General features: G+C 41.8%; 2 protein-coding genes across 3 annotated transcripts; one reads left to right on the plus strand and one right to left on the minus strand.

Annotated features, from left to right (window-relative positions):
- Window positions 1-3: 3 nt before the first annotated feature.
- On the minus strand, window positions 4-3,480 carry LOC311128681 (GPI mannosyltransferase 3-like). Of its 2 annotated transcripts, none has more exons than XM_084160888.1 (12): window positions 3,263-3,480; window positions 2,812-2,935; window positions 2,590-2,707; window positions 2,372-2,476; window positions 2,119-2,249; window positions 1,810-1,950; window positions 1,649-1,700; window positions 1,456-1,538; window positions 1,119-1,183; window positions 796-1,015; window positions 486-666; window positions 4-385 (listed from the first exon to the last, which is right to left on the minus strand). In XM_084160888.1, exons 1-12 carry the CDS (start codon window positions 3,372-3,374, stop codon window positions 272-274), a joined length of 1,446 nt encoding a protein of 481 aa, XP_084017014.1. In that variant the 5' UTR covers window positions 3,375-3,480; the 3' UTR covers window positions 4-271. The 2 variants fall into 2 exon arrangements, with proteins under 2 accessions (XP_084017014.1, XP_084017013.1); XM_084160887.1 differs by having other exon boundaries at window positions 1,327-1,538.
- Window positions 3,481-5,274: 1,794 nt separating this feature from the next.
- On the plus strand, window positions 5,275-20,722 carry LOC311127240 (ras-related protein Rab-27A). The gene is made up of 6 exons (XM_084159039.1): window positions 5,275-5,424; window positions 14,147-14,319; window positions 14,968-15,053; window positions 15,201-15,304; window positions 15,445-15,568; window positions 19,837-20,722. Exons 2-6 carry the CDS (start codon window positions 14,167-14,169, stop codon window positions 20,039-20,041), a joined length of 672 nt encoding a protein of 223 aa, XP_084015165.1. The 5' UTR covers window positions 5,275-5,424; window positions 14,147-14,166; the 3' UTR covers window positions 20,042-20,722.
- The last annotated feature ends 328 nt before the right edge of the window (window positions 20,723-21,050 follow it).

A 21,050-nucleotide genomic window follows, 5' to 3' on the forward strand; every position in this document is an offset into this window, starting at 1 on the left:
CTTTTTCCCCCCAAATATAGTGAACTGTCTGGCTAGGTGTTGCATTATTTTCAGCGTTTAAAAGATCAATCCGTTATTCCATTTGATAATTTATTCCTTTACAATACAGATCCATTTTGATTAACTTCCCAATGGCTCGTACCAATGGTTAAGATGGTTCTGTTCAGTGCATTTTGTAAACTAGGATACTTCTTCAAACTCGTCCTTAAGATACATGAGCAAGGAAAATCATTGTGCTTCTTACAAATGTATTCTCTTCAGTGTTTTGTGTTCAGTGCCTTTGATAAACTAGGATGCTTTTTCCAACTCGTCCTTCAGGAACATGAGTGTGGAATATTTCTGTACTTCTCATAAATCTACTCCCGTCCAAGAATGCAGAGATCTCCTGAGGACAGAAAAAGCAAATAATACAAATTATTGTAACAGTGAAGGAGCTTTCCATTAGTCATTATTAGTCTTGAATTACAAAATGCAGAGTATCTAACCTTCTCCAGAACATCAAAGAACACGAGGTGGGTTGGCAGCATTGACTTATAAGGGAATGAGGTCCTCAACCAATGATGAGGATCAGCAAAGAATCTCTCAGCTTCATCTACATAGCTCTTGTCTCCTGTGAGATCTGGTGGACATTCTAGGAAACGCATCTTCATTGGACAGTGGATGTGACTACAAAAACAATGTATATTGATTATTTACTGCACTGCCTCTGTAGCTAAGCTTGTCACAGCACTTACTCATGCAAAAGGTCCATCAGTAAATAAGGCAAAAACAACATGAAAAAAATGGACTGCCTACCTGTAGAAAGGTGTAGAGTGACAGGGCATTAGAAAGAGGACTTCAGGCAGTGGAGGGGTTGAGGGATCGCTGTCGTCACACAGGGTCTGGAGGTGACCCATGACATCCAGTGTGCCTCGCTGGTGAAGCAGACCTGTGTACAGGGCTGGGACTAGGTTGGAGACCAATAAGGCACATGCGGCAGGCCGTCTCCAGGTTCTCAGATTCACCAAAGCTATCCCTGCAATAAACGAGGACCCCATGTCGTGCATAGGGTATGACTGTACGTTAGCAGTTTGGTTACTTGCAGTCATTGGAATCTTTCTGGAAATTGTAGCACTCACCACAAAATACCATGCAGAAAGGCAAAACAGGGTAGATGAATCTGAACTCCTTGTGCGCAAGACAACTGCATGGAGAAGAAAAACATGCAAATTCTGAAATTCCTTATGATATGAACAGTCTAATGTACAGATGTTTTTGGCCCATAAATTACAGTAAGTGCATTTTACATGTTACACAACATAGAAAGACAAAAGAAAAAGACCATACCTGTAAACCATTAATGTCCAGACTACTGTTATTAACATGATTCTGTATCTTTTTGAAGCAAGTGTGCATCCATATAGGAAGAAAGGAAGATGAGGGCCAATGACGACCACAAAGCCCTGAGTAAAGTACCAGTGCCATGGATGAGAGCCATAGAACTCAGCCACGTTGTGAAAAACATTAAACATCAGGAAGTTGTACTGCACCAGGGTCCACTACGAGAGAAAATGGTTTAAGGCACTTGTGTTAATTAACACAGACATTACATCTTCTGATTTATAATTACCTATTTTAAAAATTTATTTTTAAACAATGCTTTTCCTACCTTTCCATAAAACATGCAGTCAATCAGAGTTGAAATCCCAAGAGTTAAAGCCCTATATGAAGGAGAGGCTCATCCAATAATTGAAGAATACATTATGTATGTCGTGAAAACCTCACTCTGCAGCTAAGGCACAATGGTCTTTATCAAATCATAGCACTCACCCAATGGGAAGGCAATGGTGAGTTATGAGTTTCAGCTTGTTATCTTCCTGCCAGAAGTGGTACACCAACAGAGGAAGCCACACAATCAAGGCTGTCGGACGAACAATGACTGCCAAGGCAACCAGGATCAAATATTTTGTACTGCGAAAGAAAACAAGCAAAATCAGTTTTAAACAGAATGTTATTAACGGAGTGTTACTAAAAGGAATACTTTTTGTAAAGGCATTTTGTAACTTGCCGTGTAGTGGGAAATACTTACAGATGCACACTATGTGAAATGGTTTTATGTTGGAGTTGTGTAGGTCCTACCTGTTGTGTGTTTTAGAGCCAGGCAGAGGATAGTAATAGAGAGCCAGAGTTGTGAGTGTGGTCTCCATGGTGTTGGTCAGGGTCCTGGTGCAGCAGTACCATGTGAACCAAGAACAGAGCTGGCAGAGGTACTAGTGACAACAACAACAACAAAAAAGAGAAAGAGGCTTTGTAACAAGGTTTCAGCCCACAAACCCAGAATTACAATAAGTCAAAAGGATATGAGACACAAAGAAGTGCATGTTGTTTTTACCGTCCATTTGGCAACGTCAGAATGCTCCAGTGATTGGATAAGACAGTAGAGTTTAATATCAGCCAATGCAGCAAGCAGAGCCTGCACAACTCGAGGTAGCCATACCTGCAGAATCCACAATATATACCGTATAGATTTTTACAATGGGGTCACATCCAATGCATTTTGCATCAGCACTATAAGTTGCTGCAAAAGATGATGTACAAATATGTTCTTACCAAGAGTTGAACTGCATCATAGGTGAAGAAGTGCAATATCTTATATATAGCTCCAAAGAAGAGAGGGTAGGAGAACCCTCTTATACCTGCTGTCCACTCCCACGTCAAATAGCCATAGGTGAAGTTATTAAGGATTTAGCAGAATACACATACTATTGTCCACAAGACAGTTATTAGAAGGTTACTACTTAAAGTTTCAAATGATTTTTGTTACAAGGATATTCAAAAACCATAAGGTGAGCGACTTCGAGGGACTGCCAGTATTCATCTGGGACAAAGCTGGTCTGGACCAGGAAGCAGTTAATGAGACGAAATGCCACAGTGAAGACACTGACCCCCAACACACCTAAGGAGAAGAAGAAAATAAAAACATGTCAGATATCTCTCCACCAGTTAGGCTGCCTGTGTTAGATGTGCATTGGTAATTAAATGCATTATCAACCAGTCATTTGAAAGACTGAAGCATTCTGAAACTGCAAGTACAATTGCATGCTCCTGGATCACCTGTTGCCTACTTCAATTTAAGTTGATGTAGCTAGCTAAGCTAGCGTTTCTCTTTCAAAATAAGCAATGTAAACTTCGCTTCCATTCATACTTTTATCATCAACATCAGTTTGACATTTGCTCAGTCTGCTAGAAATATGATAGCTGCTATACCAAACAGGGCATATACCATTATCAAGAGGACATGTATCTTCTTTACTATATAGTTGGGATTTTCGTTTCCTCAGTTTAACAGGCTCTGCTTTGCTTCCGATATTTAAGCGTGCACGAATCTTTTCCATCACTTAGATAAACTAAAACTAACTACATATTAGAGAATGTAGCTAATTCGAGCAGCACCAAAATCCACATTAGTTCCGTGTTTGTGCTCGTAGGTAGATGACGTCAGACGTTTCCTTGCAAAGGAAATGCGATTGTCAAGATAACATTCGTGTGTTACATATCGGTGATGTAAAGTTATACAGCTTAGAATGTTATCTGTACCACTTATAGAACATACAATTTATTTAATCAATTATGATATGCATTTTATTGGGAATCGCATTTCAGTTTATTGTTGTCGTTCATCTTGTCCCCTTTCATTCGCCGTAGATGCATGTTTGACCTTTACACTTAAACCAAATGTCGCTTGCTAGCCAACGTCAGTTGTTTAATTGTTGGAATTGCTAGACGTTTTGGTCTCCACACACTTCATAAAAGATCGTGGTGAGTTATGTTAAAGCAATAACAATTATGAAACCAATATAATATTTGTGTCTCACTAGCTAGTTAGCTAGCTGTGGCTAACAACCCACGGTTTTGTATAGAAGGCATAACGTTATAGCTTTTGGTAAAAATTTACTTTTTGTAACAGGTTAGAATTTACGCAGCAGGTTAGGATAACCAATTAGCATTCGTGTAAAAGTATAGTAGCGCATGATCTGGTTGTGTGTGAGTGGGGAGATTTGCAATGTCACATGTTACAAAGAATCTGACATACCACCACAGGGACATACAGGATTCATGTAATTATTATGGCATATGCTGTATCTAGCTGAGGTTCGAGTTTACATTACTAATACTGTATCATGCACACAATGTTTTACAAATGCTTACATTTCCTCCTCTGTATATGTAGCAGCTTGGTAATGTCACGTGATTTAAAATGTGGCATATCGTGTATGTCATGATAGGACATTCTACTGCACAATTGTGCCCTATGATGAAGGCTTTATGTGTGCTTCCTGCAAAAACGTAATGTACAACATCAGTGACAATGCAAGGCAAAGCTTTTGGGTAATCTCTTCTATTCTTCCAGGATCAACGATGCAAGTGTAGGTGGGACTCCTGATCCAGAGAGAACATGTTTCGACGAAGGATACCTTTTGCACAGATAGCCTTGGCCACTGTGCTAGGAGTTGCTGGGGGTGTTTATATATATAGACCCATGTTTGAGCCCCAGCACAATAACTATCTTCCAGAGACTTTGAGTCAACCGGAGGACAATTGGAGGCCCGAGAGCCAAGGACAGTCTGGAGACAGCAACAATGTGCCTGAGAGTCCTGGACAGTCTGAAGTCAATAGAACTGTGTAGGAGAATGTGGGACAGTCAGTGGCCTTAGCAGAAGTGTTTGTCAAGGAATAATTTCAGTTGATTTGTGGTTTTGTGTGTAAATTACAGATCATGTGAATTGAATGTCAAATAAAATCCCTTGTTCTACTATATGGCAGGGTAGGTTTGTAAATTTCAAGCCTGCAGTATTGTCAGCAAGAATATCTTATCACCGCCACCACAGGTTGAACTTTGCTCAAGGAACCACTTGGTGTCCTCATTGTGCCCTTATTACTGTTAGAAGTAAAGCATCTGTGGACCAACCAGGCGATCAGGCAGGGAATTATATTATATGTACCACCCTCTGCAATCAAATAACGGAGGAAAATTATCCGACTGCAAGTTCTTTACAATCCACTACACATGTACCTTATAACATCCTTCCTAACTTTCTAACTTGTTTTTAACACCAGCATTTTAAAGGGTGGACAGATCTTTTTCTCAAGCCACAACGTTCACATTTTAGTTCCAAAATAATACTCCTGCGCAGGAAAGGTATTTTTCCGTTCCGAACTCCCACGGAGGTCTTTTATGCGTTGGCGAGAGAGGGAGGGGCTGGCTTACTTCAACTGAACGGGAAGTGATGTTACATTGTGAAGAGTGTTAATGCAACAAATGGATCAAACAGGTTTAGTCAACTCAATTTAGTGAGTGCTTTTAAGAAATCAACCAATTGTCATCGCTTTTGATAGGGCGCTTCTACACGAAACACCAAGGAATAAAGTGAAGCGCAGACACTGGTAAGTTGAATTTTTCGAAAGTTACCGTAATAAATGTGTCTCCATATGGAGCTGTTTAGCGGATTTGTTTCTCTCGACAGCTGTAACTGCAACATGTTAAATTTTTCTCAGGATGGGGTTACATTATCGTATAACGACCACATATATTTTCACTGAGGCTGCAGTGAAACGAAGTTATTTCCTGCTCACATTTACTAGGCCTACTTGAAGCCAAGACTACTGAAAGTGCAATGAGAGTTCTTGTGTTTTTACAACATGCGATGTATGCCATTTTTATAGTGAATCCGAACTCGGAGGTGAACTCTTAAATTAGATAGGCCTACATTGTAACACAGGATAGGCTTCTTGCAGCCTGTACTTGATATGGTAACAATACTACACTTCCATTGGGAATTGATGTCAACATTTCCTGATCACATTCGTTTTAAGCCTTCCTCATCAGTTAGAAAGGTAAGATTTATCTCCTGGTGGTGCACATTGCTTTCGCTACGTTGTCTTGTGTATCAATGTAATCCTCCCCTTCAAAACATTTACTTGATGACCCTTACAAAAAAAGATTGCAGTTTTGAAACTGCAGTAAAAGTGCATTAACTGCAGTCGACTGGTGTTTTTGGACGCAGTAATTGCAGAATAACTGCAATGCAGTTATACTGCACTCTAACTGCAATCTTTTTTGTAAGGGCACTGTTTGAGTGCAGTCAACTTAATGTAGTACGCTAATAAAGGCTACACAGGTCTGTGCCAACTAACACTGGCAAATAGGTTTTCACATTAGAATAGTGTTGAATAGAGCACAACTTACAGTATTATTTAATAGTTTTCCCTCACACCTTGTTCCAGTTGAAGGAACAATGAAGAGGGGAACTGTAGACGTGTAATGGGACATCATAATTACTACCCTTGTATTGGCTACATTTATCTATCCATAAACCTGTATCCATTTGGCTGGTGAAACATCACCAGGTGTCTACCTCCCTAACTTGGTGTGCATTTTAGTTGGAGATATGCCATGCAGGAAAAAACAGCTCAGACCAAACCAAGAATGAAAACGTTTTTAAGTAGTTGTAGGTCTCTGTTCATCTATTTTTATTTTCTCAAGGTTTAAACACATTCTGGACATGATTATCCAATACTTCATTTGGAATAAATTGGGTTGTCTTTAGTTTACTTTCCAGCTGTCAGCTATTCAAAGATGCAGCGACTTCTGTCTTGTCTGAGATTTGCGCAATTGAGCTTGAATTATGCTTATTAAACAGTGTCAATGGTAGAGTAAAACATTATCAGTCAAGACAACCACATGATGACAAACTGAGCTGAGGGTTATTAGATGTTGTATTATGTTTCAAGTAGGTTTTGTGTCAGTTAATCAATTTTCTTTGTGTGTGTGCCCAGGGACATGTGTTGTCTGAAATGTTTCTACTGATAACCGCAACCATAATCAAATAATAATTTGGTTGGTGTTTATATTTGTCGAATTGCACACATGTACAAGTGTGTATTAATATGCATGTGTGAATTGGAAATGTGTGTTTTGCATATCCAAACTCCACCTGAGACGCCCTCGGAGAGTGGGGTCATGGCCCGAGTCACTATTGTTCAGCACCCCTGGAGTAATTAGGGTTGCGTCTTGGAGCTAGCGACCTTCCAGTTACTAGCCCAATCCTCTAACCGCTAGGCTACCCGCCGCCCATCATAATCTGTAAACCGTTTCTCATCATCAAAATTATGTTACAAAATAGTGCCTCCAGCCCTGAACATGATGAAGCCTGATAATATTTCAAATGCATGTTGGCAAGTCATTCTGTCAAAACATATCTGAGATGAGTGCTGTAGCATTGTGGTGCTGCAACACCCTTCATCTTGTGCAGTTTGCTTAAATTCATGTCATCTGCATATCCGACTCCTCCTTCGATGAGTTCACCATTAGAGTTGGACAACTGCCCAGGGTGGGTACTTCAGCTCTACTGTTCTGAGAATGTCTGATGAAAGGCTTTGTTCTACTTGCTGGCTCATAATCTGGGTGGCCCTTCCTCTAACTAGTGTGAAATCAGCACCACCAGAGAACAAGGCTTTGCCTAAAGCCTTCTCTTTTAATCACTTTCACTTGAAGTTTAGGTTTGAAAGTAAACATACAATAACAACTTTGAAACACCTATTGGGAAGAGGACTAAGGCTGATCCTTGTTTGTGTAATAGCACAAAAAAGGCAATAGGGTCTTCTGTTTTAGAACCAGGCAGGGGCAGCGATGTGAATCAAATCATTTGTGAAGCATGTAATTCATGTAGGAACATTACATGCCAGGCAGGTGACCAGCCTCTCCTTGCTACTGAACAGCCTTTTTTATACAGAGTCAGACCGTAAACAACTTCCTTGATGTGGGAACAAATTCATGAACATAAGTGTAGGGAATCTGAATTAATGTTTACCTGATATCAGTGACAGGCAGTGAGGTAGAACTAGTCAGTCAGTGTATAGCTGTGATTTCACTCAAAAACAAGTGCAGAACGCCTACTCAAGATGCTGTAATGTCTAACTTGCAAGGTTGTATTTCACACCTTGTTAAAATATTTCATACTGCAGTCACTGTAGTAGGCTTCCTCCAACAACTTTCTTTTGCTGCTCATCAGCAACACATTTCATCACAGTCGTTCAGGTTTCCTTATAGAAGCTGTGATAAGATTAGTCTCATGACATGACTTTTCTAGAAATTAGTTGTTTTATTTATTTTTAACTTTCTTTGTCCTATCCTACCTATTTAAACAAGCCTACTACTTGTTACCCCACACTTCAAAAAAAATGATTTCAGTAAAAACAAACTAAACCACACTCATTTTGCATAATTAGATACAAATATGTAATTTAGGCTTTTGTTTATTGTCTACAGACTGTAGCTTAGGGAAGGATAGGCAGTTTGATGATACAGTGCCTAGTGAAAGTCTACACATCCCTTGCACAGTCTTCACATGTTGATGATTTCATTCCTGTGCTGTTTGTAACTACTCTGGTAGGTTGACTGATAACCTGAACCAGGTTGCAGGCACTGGTTGTGTAGATCAGTAAGATGTTTAAAAAAAAATTGTTTTATCCCTTTTTAGATACAATTTTAAGGCTGCTAAATGTGCAAGGGGTCTGTAGACTTTCACTAGAGACTGTAAGCCTTTGGCCTACATGATTAGCATCCTCTGTAGCAGCCTGCTTTCACATGAACCTTTGCAGTTAATCTGATTACCATTGGCGGCGACTGGTGCCGCCTCAGTGATCCTAACCTTCGAAAAAGCAGGGCTGCCCGCAAGCCTGGGTGCCTGTTTCTCTGGGGAAAGCCTCTGTGAATGTGTCCCTGCTGGCCAGATGGTGTACACTTATAGCAGCATGAACTGCCTGGCGACCAAGAGATTTGAGACATATCATTTACTTGTACAATAACACAGTTGACTGTCCTTTTTGCTTGACGAGGTCAATCGATTAGTGTGTGCAGGTAGTACTGTGCAGTTGTGCGGTGAAGCCTAGTAAGTCTGTCCATATACAAGCCTTTTAGAATGTAAGCCTGGCTATTCCATTTCCCACTGGTGAACAGCTCAGAGAGGCTGGAGATGGGGTGCCGCTAGTCCAGTCACAGTGTGTTCATCACAGAACTTGATTTTGCTCCAGACTTTAAGCAGCTTATTGCTCAGGATGAGGGTTTTAGCGCTGGACAGAGTGAAAGAATGTGGGACGTGTCTGAATGCCTTTTCATGCTGTGGTCATATGATGGACTCTGCTTTCAGTGGGAATCACACCCAGCTTGTTCCCTTGAATATAATTTGATGGATGTCTGTGTTCAGCTCATCTTGTGTCCACGATATTCTTTCTCATTCACAGGCCTCAACTTTCTAGCTATGATATAATAACTCTGTAGTAATGCATGGCACTATAGCTTTGTGTAATACATTTTGTATCTATCAAAAACACATTGATTCATTCTGATTTATTTACACAAACTATTTATGGACCATGACCAATCATGCCAGTGAAAACTCCAGATGCCCAGACAACGCTCAATACAATTTGAACTCAATTTTGACAACTCTATGGAAGAACTAGTTTTTCTTGTGAATTTTTACAGTCCGTTGATCAATTGCGTAATTCTTGGTCTTATTTGCCTAATTACCGCCAATTAATCCTCTCATGTAGAGTTTCAATCTGTAACAGTTGCCCCAAATAGGAGACTATCCACTTTTACCAAGCAAGCAGGTGAAAGTTTACTGCGGATGGGGCTATAGCAGGATCTGAGTTTGAGTATTTATTTTCTGTTTCCTTATTGAACATGCTTGGAGGCAAATTTAGTTTTCTTTCAGATAAAAAATGTGTGTTTCCTGTTACTGTGTCAGAATACTTACAACATGACCATGACAAAAGAGCTGCAGGCTAGACTCTCAAGACAGACAGAGGGGTGTCTGTCTCCAACATAGTTCTAAAATGTATCCTGCTAGCGGAAAAATCAACACTTTTTAAAGCAATGGGAACCGTTTTTTTATGTTGTGATTATGTAATAGAAACCCTTCAGAAAATGTGCTCATGATTTAATTAAATTTTTCTGAATTTGAAATACACTACATGACCAAAAGTATGTGGACACGTGCTCGTCCAACATCTCATTCCAAAATCATGGGCATTAATATGGAGTTGGTCCCCCCCTTTGCTGCTATAACAGCCTCCACTCTTCTGGGAAGCCTTCTTCTTCCTGCTCGCCTGTGCTGTGGCACAAATTCGAACTGCTCTCGGACTCACATATTGCTGTTCACTGGACCTTATGATCACTCAGCTGCACAGCTGATGCCTGCTGGACTGTTCCTTTACACGGTACCCTGTCCTGTTTATCTGTTTAGCCTCGGCCCAAACTTTATCGCCATTACCAGTTGTTGTCTTAGCTCTCTCTAATAACACCTGTGATTGCTTTATGCCTCTCCTATGTCAATATGCCTTGCCTATTGCTGTTCCAGTTAGTTCTTATTATACAATTTCACTGTAGAACCCCAAGTCCCTCTCAAACTGCCTCAAATAGTTCCTTTGTTCCACCCCCCATACACGCCGAGACCAGCTCAATCGGTGCCTCCAGTGATGCTATCTCTTTCATTGTTACCCAACACTTAGGTTTACCTCCACTGTACTCATATCCTTCCATATCCTTGTCTGTACATAATGCCCTGAATCTATTCTACAACGCCCGGAAATCTGCCCCCTTTATTCTCTGTACCCAACGCACTAGAAGACCAGTTCTTAAAGCCACAATCCAAACTAGATGCCCTCAATCTCACACAAATTATCAACAAACCTACCAGGTACAACCCTAAATCCGTAAACATGGGCACCCTCATAGATATCATCCTGACTAACTTACCCTCTAAATACACCTCTGCTGTCTTCAACCAGGATCTCAGCGATCACTGCCTTATTGCCTGCGTCCGTAACGGGTCCGCGGTCAAACGACCACCCCTCATCACTGTCAAACACTCCCTAAAACACTTTAGCGAGCAGGCCTTCCTAATTGACCTGGCCCAGGTATCCTGGATGGATATCGATCTCATTCCGTCAGTAGAGGATGCCTGGTTGTTCTTTAAAAGTAATTTCCTCTCAATCTTAAATAAGCATGCCCCATTCAAAAAATACAGAACTAAGAACAGATATAGCCCCTGGTTCTCCTCAGACTTGACTGCCCTTGACCAGCACAAAAACATCCTGTGGTGTACTGCATTAGCATCGAATAGCCCCAGCGATATGCAACTTTTCAGGGAAGTTAGGAACCAATATACACAAGCAGTTAGGAAAGCAAAGGCTAGCTTTTTCAAACAGAAATGTGCATCCTGTAGCACTAACTCCAAAAGGTTTTGGGACACTGTAAAGTCCATGGAGAATAAGAGCACCTCCTCCCAGCTGCCCACTGCACTGAGGCTAGGAAACACTATCACCACCGATAAATCTACAATAATCGAGAATTTCAACAATCATTTTGCTACGGCTGGCCATGCTTTCCACCTGGCTACCACTACCCCGGCCACCAGCTCTGCGCTCTGCACCCTCCGCTGCAACTTGCCCATGCCCCCCCCCCCCCGCTTCTCCTTCACACAAATTCAGACAGCTGATGTTCTGAAAGAGCTGCAAAATCTGGACCCCTACAAATCATCTGGGCTAGACAATCTGGACCCTTTCTTTCTAAAATTAGCTGCCGAAATTGTCGCAACCCCTATTACTAGCCTGTTCAACCTCTCTTTCGTAACGTCTGAGATCCCCAGAGATTGGAAACCTGCTGCGGTCATCCCCCTCTTCAAAGGGGGTGACACTCTAGATCCAAACTGTTACAGACCTATATCCATCCTGCCCTGCCTTTCGAAAGTATTTGAAAGCCAAGTTAACAAACAGATCACCGACCATTTCGAATCCCAACATAACTTCTCCGCTATGCAATCCGGTTTCCGAGCTGGTTATGGGTGCACCTCAGCCATGCTCAAGGTCCTAAACGATATTATAACCGCGATCGATAATAGACAGTACTGTGCAGCCGTCTTCATCGACCTGGCCAAGGCTTTCGACTCTGTCAACCACCGCATTCTTATTGGCAGACTAAATAGCCTTGGTCTCCAATCCAAAGTTAAATCTAGAATCGGCTTCCTATTTCGCAACAAAGCCTCCTTCACTTATGCTGCCAAACATGCCCTCGTAAAACTGACTATCCTACCGATCCTTGACTTCGGCGATGTCATTTACAAAATAGCCCCCAACACTCTACTCAGCAAATTGGATGTAGTCTATCACAGTGCCATCCGTTTTGTCACCAAAGCCCCATATACTACCCACCACTGTGACCTGTACGCTCTTGTTGGCTGGTCCTCACTACATATTCGTCACCAAACCCACTGGCTCCAGGCCATCTATAAATCACTGCTAGGCAAATCCCCGCCTTATATTAGCTCATTGGTCACCATAGCAACACCCATCCGTAGTATGCGCTCCAGCAGGTATATCTCACTGGTCATCCCCAAAGCCAACACCTCCTTTGGCTGCCATTCCTTCCAGTTCTCTGCTGCCAATGACTGGAACGAATTGCAAAAATCTCTGAAGCTTGAGACTCTTATGTCCCTCACTAACTTTAAGCATCAGTTGTCAGAGCACCTTACCGATCACTGCACCTGTACACAGCCCATCTGAAATTAGCCCGCCCAACTACCTCATCCCTAAATTGTTATTTATTTTGCTCATTTGTACCCCAGTATTTCTATTTGCACATCATCTCTTGCACATCTATCATTGCAGTGTTAATACTAATTGTAATTATTTTGCACTATGGCCTATTTATTGCCTTACCTCCATAACTTGCTACATTTGCACACACTGTATATATATTTTCTGTTGTATTTTTGACTTTATGTTTTGTTTTACCCCATATGTAACTCTGTGTTGTTGTTTTTATCGCACTGCTTTGCTTTATCTTGGCCAGGTCGCAGTTGTAAATGAGAACTTGTTCTCAACTGGCTTACCTGGTTAAATAAAGGTTAAATAAAAAAATTAAAAAGGCTTTCCACTAGATGTTGGAACATTGCTGCGGGGACTTGCTTCCATTCAGCCACGAGCATTAGTGAGGTCAGGCACTGATGTTGGGCGATTAGGCCTGGCTCACAGTCGGCATTCCAATTCATCCCAAAGGTGTAAGATGGGGTTTAGGTCAGGGCTCTGTGCAGGCCAGTCAAGTTCTTCCACACCGATCTCGACAAACCATTTCTGTATGGACCTCGCTTTGTGCACAGGGGCATTGCCATGCTGAAACAGGAAAGGGCCTTCCCCAAACTGTTGCCACAAAGTTGAAGCACAGAATCGTCTGTAGCGTTAAGATTTCCCTTCACTGTGGAACTAAGGGACATAGTCCGAATCATGACAAACAGCCCCAGACCATTATTCCTCCTCCACAAACTTTACAGTTGGCACTATGCATTGGGGCAGGTAGCGTTCTCCTGGCATCCGCCAAACCCAGATTCGTCCGTCAGACTGCCAGATGGTGAAGCTTGATTCATCACTCTAGAGAACGTGTTTCCACTGCTCCAGAGTCCAATGGCGGCAAGTTGTACACCACTCCAGCTGACGCTTGGCATTGCTCATGGTGATCTTAGGCTTGTGTGCGGCTGCTCGGCCATGGAAACCCATTTCATGAAGCTCCCGACGAACAGTTCATGTGCTGACGTTGCTTCCAGAGGCAGTTTGGAACTCAGTAATGAGTGTTGCAACCGAGGACAGATGATTTTTATGGTCCCGTTCTCTGAGCTTGTGTGGCCTACCACTTTGCAGCTGAGCCATTGTTGCTCGTAGACGTTTCCACTTCACAATAACAGCACTTACAGTTGGCCGGGGCAGCTCTAGCATGGCAGAAATTTGACGAACTGACTTGTTGGAAAGGTGGCATCCTATGACGGTGCCACGTTGAAAGTCACTGAGCTCTTCAGTAAGGCCATTCTACTGCCAATGTTTGTCTATGGAGATTGCATGGCTGTGTGTTCGATTTTATACACCTGTCAGCAACGGGTGTGGCTGAAATGGCTGAATCCACTAATTTGAAGTGGTGTCCACATACTTTTCTGTATATATAGTGTAGTTTACAAATTATTATCTACAGTCTCTGTTTTAAATTTGCATCAGGATATGTGCACAGTTTGTAAATTGCTTCCTTCATTGTTTGGTTTCTTTGTCTGGTTTTCAGGTCTGAAATAAGCACTCACTATGTCTGATGGGGACTATGATTACCTCATCAAATTCCTAGCCCTTGGTGATTCTGGAGTGGGGAAAACCAGCTTTCTCTACCAGTACACAGACAAAAAGTTTAACTCTAAATTCATCACTACAGTGGGCATCGATTTCAGAGAAAAACGAGTGGTAAGTTGATTGCCCTAGTCATACAATTTGTCATTAAAAACATTTGCGTGTGTCTGATCATTAATTTAATTATTCACATACAGGTGCTCCCCTGCCACCCATAATGACCAATTAGTATGCTGCTTGGTTGAAAGAGTTAACATTTGAAATGGCCAATTATTCCATTCCATGTGAAATGTTTTGTAGTGCAGGTTTACTATTAACCATGGAAAGTAAGTAGCAGCTTCAAAACATTACTCCTCATAGTGCAAAAGATAGAGCGGTATATATATATTTTTTGGGGGGGGCAGGTCTGAAACATATGAACCTGCAGATGTAGTATTATGTGTGGGTGTTGCAGGAATCTGAGGAACTCCCAGACCAGGAAAGGATGACTAATATCACTTTAGTTCAGCAGCACCCTCCTAGAAAATAAACACTTCACACCACATAACCAAACACCAGGGTAATTTAGGCATAATCACTCATGCCATGTATATTGTAGAGATTATCAGGGCAAACATTTTCCATCTAAATGTTTAGGTTCTCTTTGGGTTGCAAGATAGTATATGTAGGATGACTAATGGGAAAATATATTTTTAGGGCCTCATAGCCAGATGACCTCCCACTGCTTTATATGGGTATAATAACTCTCTCTCTGTCTGACAGGTATACAAATCAAATGGTCCAGACGGGGCAGCAGGCAGAGGACAGAGGATTCATGTTCAGCTGTGGGACACGGCAGGACAGGAGAGGTAAGCCAATTCAAAAACTCATCTCCCACTGACACTCTTGCTCAAGCCCTCACTGGCTCTCAGGTATTTGTTGGCAGCTTTCAAATGCTTACTTTCTCCAAGCTGAATGAAGCTCTTTACAAGGTGTTTTTTCTTGTGTGGTGTCAGGTTTCGGAGTTTGACAACAGCTTTCTTCCGAGATGCGATGGGCTTCCTCCTCCTGTTTGACCTCACCAATGAGCAGAGTTTCCTCAATGTCAGAAATTGGATGAGTAAGTCCTCTGTGGTTGTCAGAATCTACATGTACAATCTCTTGAGTCTCCTATTGACTTCTAAAGGTGTGTGCAGTGTCTTAACCACTATCTTTAAATCGCAACTGGTGGGCTGATGACTGGCTTATTCTCTTTTTCAGGCCAATTACAGATGCATGCTTACTGCGAGAATCCAGACATTGTACTCTGTGGCAACAAGTGTGACCTGCAGGAGCAGAGGGCAGTCCGTGAAGATGAGGCCCGTGAGCTGGCAGAGAAGTATGGGTATGTGTCCCTTACCTGTGCCTAACCCTCGCTGAAACATTTGCCAAGAAGGCAGTGGCTGATGTGTGTTTACACAAGACTGTGCAGGGCAATCTCGAACGATACTAAATGTTAGGCTAGGTTGGTCCTTCTGGAAAGGCAAATATTTACACACCCATGTAAAGTATCCTGCTTGTGACCTGAAGATACACATTTAGTGAATACAAAGGGATTATATATGGACCTCCTATGTTTTGCTAAAACTAACAAATGCACCATATTTGGGGTCAAAAGCCATGTTGTAAGAGACTATGGCCTTTATTTTAACAAACCTAACATGCTGACTAGACCTGGCATACACGAGTGGCATCGCACGCATGTTGATTTTGTCCATCCACACCAGACAAGATCAGGACACGCATGTTGAAATATCAAAACGAACTCTGAACCAACTATATTAATTTGGGGACTGGTCGAAACACATGAAACATTCATGGACATTTAGCTAGGTAGCTTGCTGTTGCTAGCTAATTTGCCCTGGGATATAAACATTGCACAATCCATAAGGTCCTTTTTTGTAGATCTTTGTAGAATTTTGACCCATTTTGAGTCACACAAAATCGTGTGTTACTCCAACAATTAATCCACAGATAAAAGGGGAAACCTAGTTAGTTTCTAGTAATCTTATATGGGGTTTGGCAACCAACTTTGACTGGAGTTCATCTTTCAATCACCCACGTGGGAATAAGCACCTAAAAAAACAATGAGGAGATGGGAGAGGCGGGATTTGCAGCGCCTCAAGCATCAAAATAGAACCAAATTCTATTTTAGCACCTGGGTATGCAGGCGCTCATTGACGCACGCAACGCGGGCAGTGTGGTCAGCATGTAATGCAATGGTAAATGTAAGCGCTGGCGATAGCTCTATACTGTAGGTTGAGGGGTGTGTCAGAAATATTTTTGCTATTTTCACAGCTTATTATGAGTGCAATAGCTGGCGGTGGCAGGAAATGGCTGGGTTTTGATGAATAAACAAGTTGTAGGTGTGAGGATAACTTGGCCACTCACTGGCCAATCAAGACTGCATTTGTTTCTCAATTCTGTAGGTTATTGAAGGTCTTTGCATTGTCATCAACTCAACTCATCAATTCGGCTGGTGGCACGGAATATTCTGTCCTAGGCCATTGTAGATTAATACTACAGTTTATTCAATAGCATAAATAGGGAGTGATAGCAACAGGAGAAAAAAAAACATCCAGTGTTTGCTCAATATGTTTGGCGTGTTAAGTCAACATTGTTATAATTGGCTTCAATGAGTATAGGCCTTTAGGTATCGCACTTATAAAATAAAAAATACAAGGCTCCCTTAAATTGTATTGTTTGTGTGAGGCACATTCTCAATAAGCAAAATATAGCCTAGGCCTACCGTTGATCCTGCATTATAGGACAGAAACATTTTAATAAGTTTGAAGGAGCGTGTCTTTGGTAACTGGACAAGAGGCGCTCTTTGGAAATTGGGATGGATACAAGTCGAATGGAGCATGCACTGCAGGTAGGCCTATCTGAATTGTGAATAATGAATGCAAAAGCCTCATTAGTAGACCATTTAGAAACGTTTTATGTATAGGCGACTTGGCGAATGCATGGCCAGGATAAGAAAGACTTCATCAGATGTATTGCTGTTGAACCAGCTTTCGTTATAGTAGGGTAAGGGTAGCTTGTTTTTTAATCAAACGAAAGGGAAAACAAGCAATTGTTACACGGAAATAATTTAAATGTTTCTAAATACGAGTGTCAACGGATTATCTAATCTCTCGTTCCATGATGGGCATATAGCCTACATCCAAAATAATAACCGGACCTGGCTAAAATAATATAATATTATATAACCCTTTATCGATAGTCTTGACTACTTGGCGAATGAATTGGCAGGACAAAAAAAAGACTTAATTGAGAGGACGGGAGGCTTTGCTTGGGTTTTAATTAAACGAAATTGGGGGGGAAACACCGTTTTTTATGTTTCTAAATACGAGGTTCATGGGCACAAAAAGCATTTATCTTATTCCATGTTTGAATGGGCACTGTGCGTCTCGGCTGGATAGGCTGGCTTCCGTTGTCAAAATCCATGCCATAACGACCAGCTTTCGGTTGGTCTTAAATATCCCCACCTTAATTGGGGAGAACGGGCTCGTGGTAATGACTGGAGCAGAATTAGTGGAATGGTATCACACACGCGGGCTCCAGGTGTTTGATGCCGTTCCATTTGTTCCTTTCCGGTCATTATTATGAGCCGTTCTGCTTAAGGCCAGCCGAAAATTGAGCCCTCAGTGTCTAGTAAAGTTATGATCATGTTGTGTCAAAACCATTCAGCTCATCATAAAAGTTTATTTTGTGCCAGGAAAATATCTAAGTGACAACAAAGTTTTAGGAGGGATAATCTGATTTACATGGCCTAGTCATAGTGTTATTGCCGAATATCATACAGGTAGCCAGCCATCAATCTCCTTACTAAACAGAGGAGTCTGAAGTCTCTCTTCCAGACAGTTTTGTTTAAATCAAATCAAATTTTATTTGTCACATACACGTGTTTAGCAGATGTTATAGCGGGTGTAGCGAAATACTTGTGCTTCTAGCTCCGACAGTGCAGTAATATCTAACAAGTAATATCTAACCATTTCACAACATATACCCAATACACACAAAACTAGTAAGGAATGGAATTTAAGAATATATACATATATGAACAAGCAATGACAGAACGGCATGGACTAAAATACAGTAGAATATTATAGAATAGAATGCAGTATATACATATGAGATGAGTAGTGCAAGATATGTAAACATTATTAAAGTGACTAGTGTTCCATTTCTTAAAGTGGCCAGTGATTTCAATAGGCAGCAGCAGCCTCTAATGTGCTAGCGATGGCTATTTAACAGTCTGATGGCCTTGAGATAGAAGCTGTTTTTAATTCTCTCTGTCCCAGCTTTGATGCACCTGTACTGACCTCGCCTTCTGGATGATAGCGGGGTGAACAGGCAGTGGCTCGGGTGGTTGATGTCCTTGATGATCTTGTTGGCCTTCCTGTGACATCGGGTGCTGTATGTGTCTTGGAGGGCGGGTAGTTTGCCCCCGGTAATGTGTTCGGCAGACCGCACCACCCTCTGGAGAGCCCTGCGGTTGCGGGCGGTGCAGTTGCCATACCAGGCGGTGATACAGCCCGACAGGATGCTCTCAATTGTGCATCTGTAAAAGTTTGTGAGGGTTTTAGGTGCCAAGCCGAATTTCTTCAGCCTCCTGAGGTTGAAGAGGCTCTGTTGCGCCGCCTTCACCATACTGTCTGCGTGGGTAGACCATTTCAGTTTGTCGGTGATGTGTACGCCAAGGAACTTGAAGCTTTCCACCTTCTCCACTGCGGTCCCGTCGATGTGGATACGGGGGTGCACCCTCTGCTGTTTCCTGAAGTCCACGATCATCTCCTTTGTTTTGTTGACATTGAGTGAGAGGTTATTTTCCTGGCACCACACTCCCAGAGCCCTCACCTCCTCCCTGTAGGCGGTCTCGCCATTGTTGGTAATCAAGCCTAATACTTGTGTCGTCTGCAAACTTGATGATTGAGTTGGAGGCGTGCTTGGCCATGTCATGGGTGAACAGGGTGTACAGGAGGGGGCTGAGCACGCACCCTTGTGGGGCCTCAGTGTTGAGGATCAGCGAAGTGGAGATGTTGTTTCCTACCTTCACCACCTGGGGGCGGCCCGTCAGGAAGTCCAGGACCCAGTTGCACAGGGCGGGGTTCAGACCCAGGGCCTCGAGCTTAATGATGAGCTTGGAGGGTACTATGGTGTTGAATGCTGAGCTATAGTTAATTAACAGCATTCTTACCCTGGAAAGGTCACACATCATATTGAGTTGTCATGGTTGACTAGATATGACTCATATGTCAGATTTGGTTACAGTGTTCATATTTTTTTTAACGTTATTTGAACCCATGGCTCCACCAGTCTGAAAGCCATTGTGGTTTTTAGAGAGCCATGCTCCTCTACTATTTTAAAGATTTATCTTCCACTGCTGTAGCACTAATGCATGTTTCATGACGAAAAACAAAGGACACCCAAACAGTTTTGTTTTTTCAACCTTGATTTCTTTTCAACTGCTGAGAACTATATTCTGTCTTAAAGTAAAGCTTTCAATTAGATCCAAACATATTCAGGTTGTAGGTAGATAGTATGCCTCATTAAGATAAATATCAGTCAATGTTGACCTTATAATGTGTTGCTCTCCTTCCCGTGCAGAATCCCTTACTTTGAAACAAGTGCAGCTAACGGGCAGTTTGTTAGCCAGGCTGTGGATGTCCTGCTGGACCTCATCATGAAGAGGATGGAGCGCTGCGTGGACAAGTCCTGGATCCCTGACGGAACCGTGCGATCTAACGGACACAGTGGTCACACAGACATCACAGAGCCCAAGACCCAGGAGAAGGGCAAATGTGCTTGTTAGAGTCCACATACAGATAATGGTTACACCTTCAGTTCCCCTCAGTGATGTTTTGGTAGGACTGGGCTGTATGGCAAGTGATGAAAGGCATGTAATATTTGTAAATCAATGGTGTCATAGGAAGTTTGGGCAAGATGGGGGGGGGGGTATGACGTGCAAAGCTGAATGTAACTAACCCCTGCCAAATGTACCAAAGCATTATTATGTTTTGTTCATTTGATTATGCCATTTGGTGTGGTGCCTCTCCATACACTTGTCCATACACAGTCAATTAAGTGCCTTTTTTATGTTTTCATTTCAGAGAATATTGTATGTATTTTAGATTGTAAAACATAAGTGTATTGTAACTTTTCTGAGATTCAGTAGAAAAGTGAGAAGCCACTGGAAATTGTATTAGTTGAAAACACTGCCCTGTGTATTAAAAGGAAACCCATCCTTATTACATTGAACATTTTGACACAGGATATTTTTGTCACAATGCACTTCCATTTATTCTTGTACAATGTAAAAGTCCTGAGCACATGCAATCTGTAGTGAATAGACTGATGATTTATTGTATAGGCCTGCTCTGTGGTATCCGCGTAGCAGAATAGTTTGGTGTCTTTATTTTTATCACAATGTCGGGATCTTGGGTGTATTATCAGAAATGTTTGAGGTTACAGTTAAATAAATGCTGATTTTGTTAATTCGTATCATACAATGTGCCTTAAATCTGCTGTATTCTTTCAAACACTGTTTTCATGCCAAACACTCTTTATGCCAAATATGTAAACCATATCCTTTATTCCAGAAAATAAATATATTTTATTATTTATTAAAGCTGTGTCTCAGTTGTCACCTTGGCTACCTCTGAAACAATTTTATTATTTAGTGTCAATCTTGTTCTAGTCAATATGTAACATCTTGTTCTAGTCAATATGTAACATAATGCAAATATTTGTACAAACAAAATGTGCTTTTCCAAGCGCTAAGGTTTAGAAACTTCTCTAGTTACACACTAGGGGGCAGTTTG

Source organism: Coregonus lavaretus, assembly GCF_964263955.1.
Source record: "Coregonus lavaretus genome assembly, chromosome: 4".
NCBI classification, from domain to species: domain Eukaryota; kingdom Metazoa; phylum Chordata; class Actinopteri; order Salmoniformes; family Salmonidae; genus Coregonus; species Coregonus lavaretus.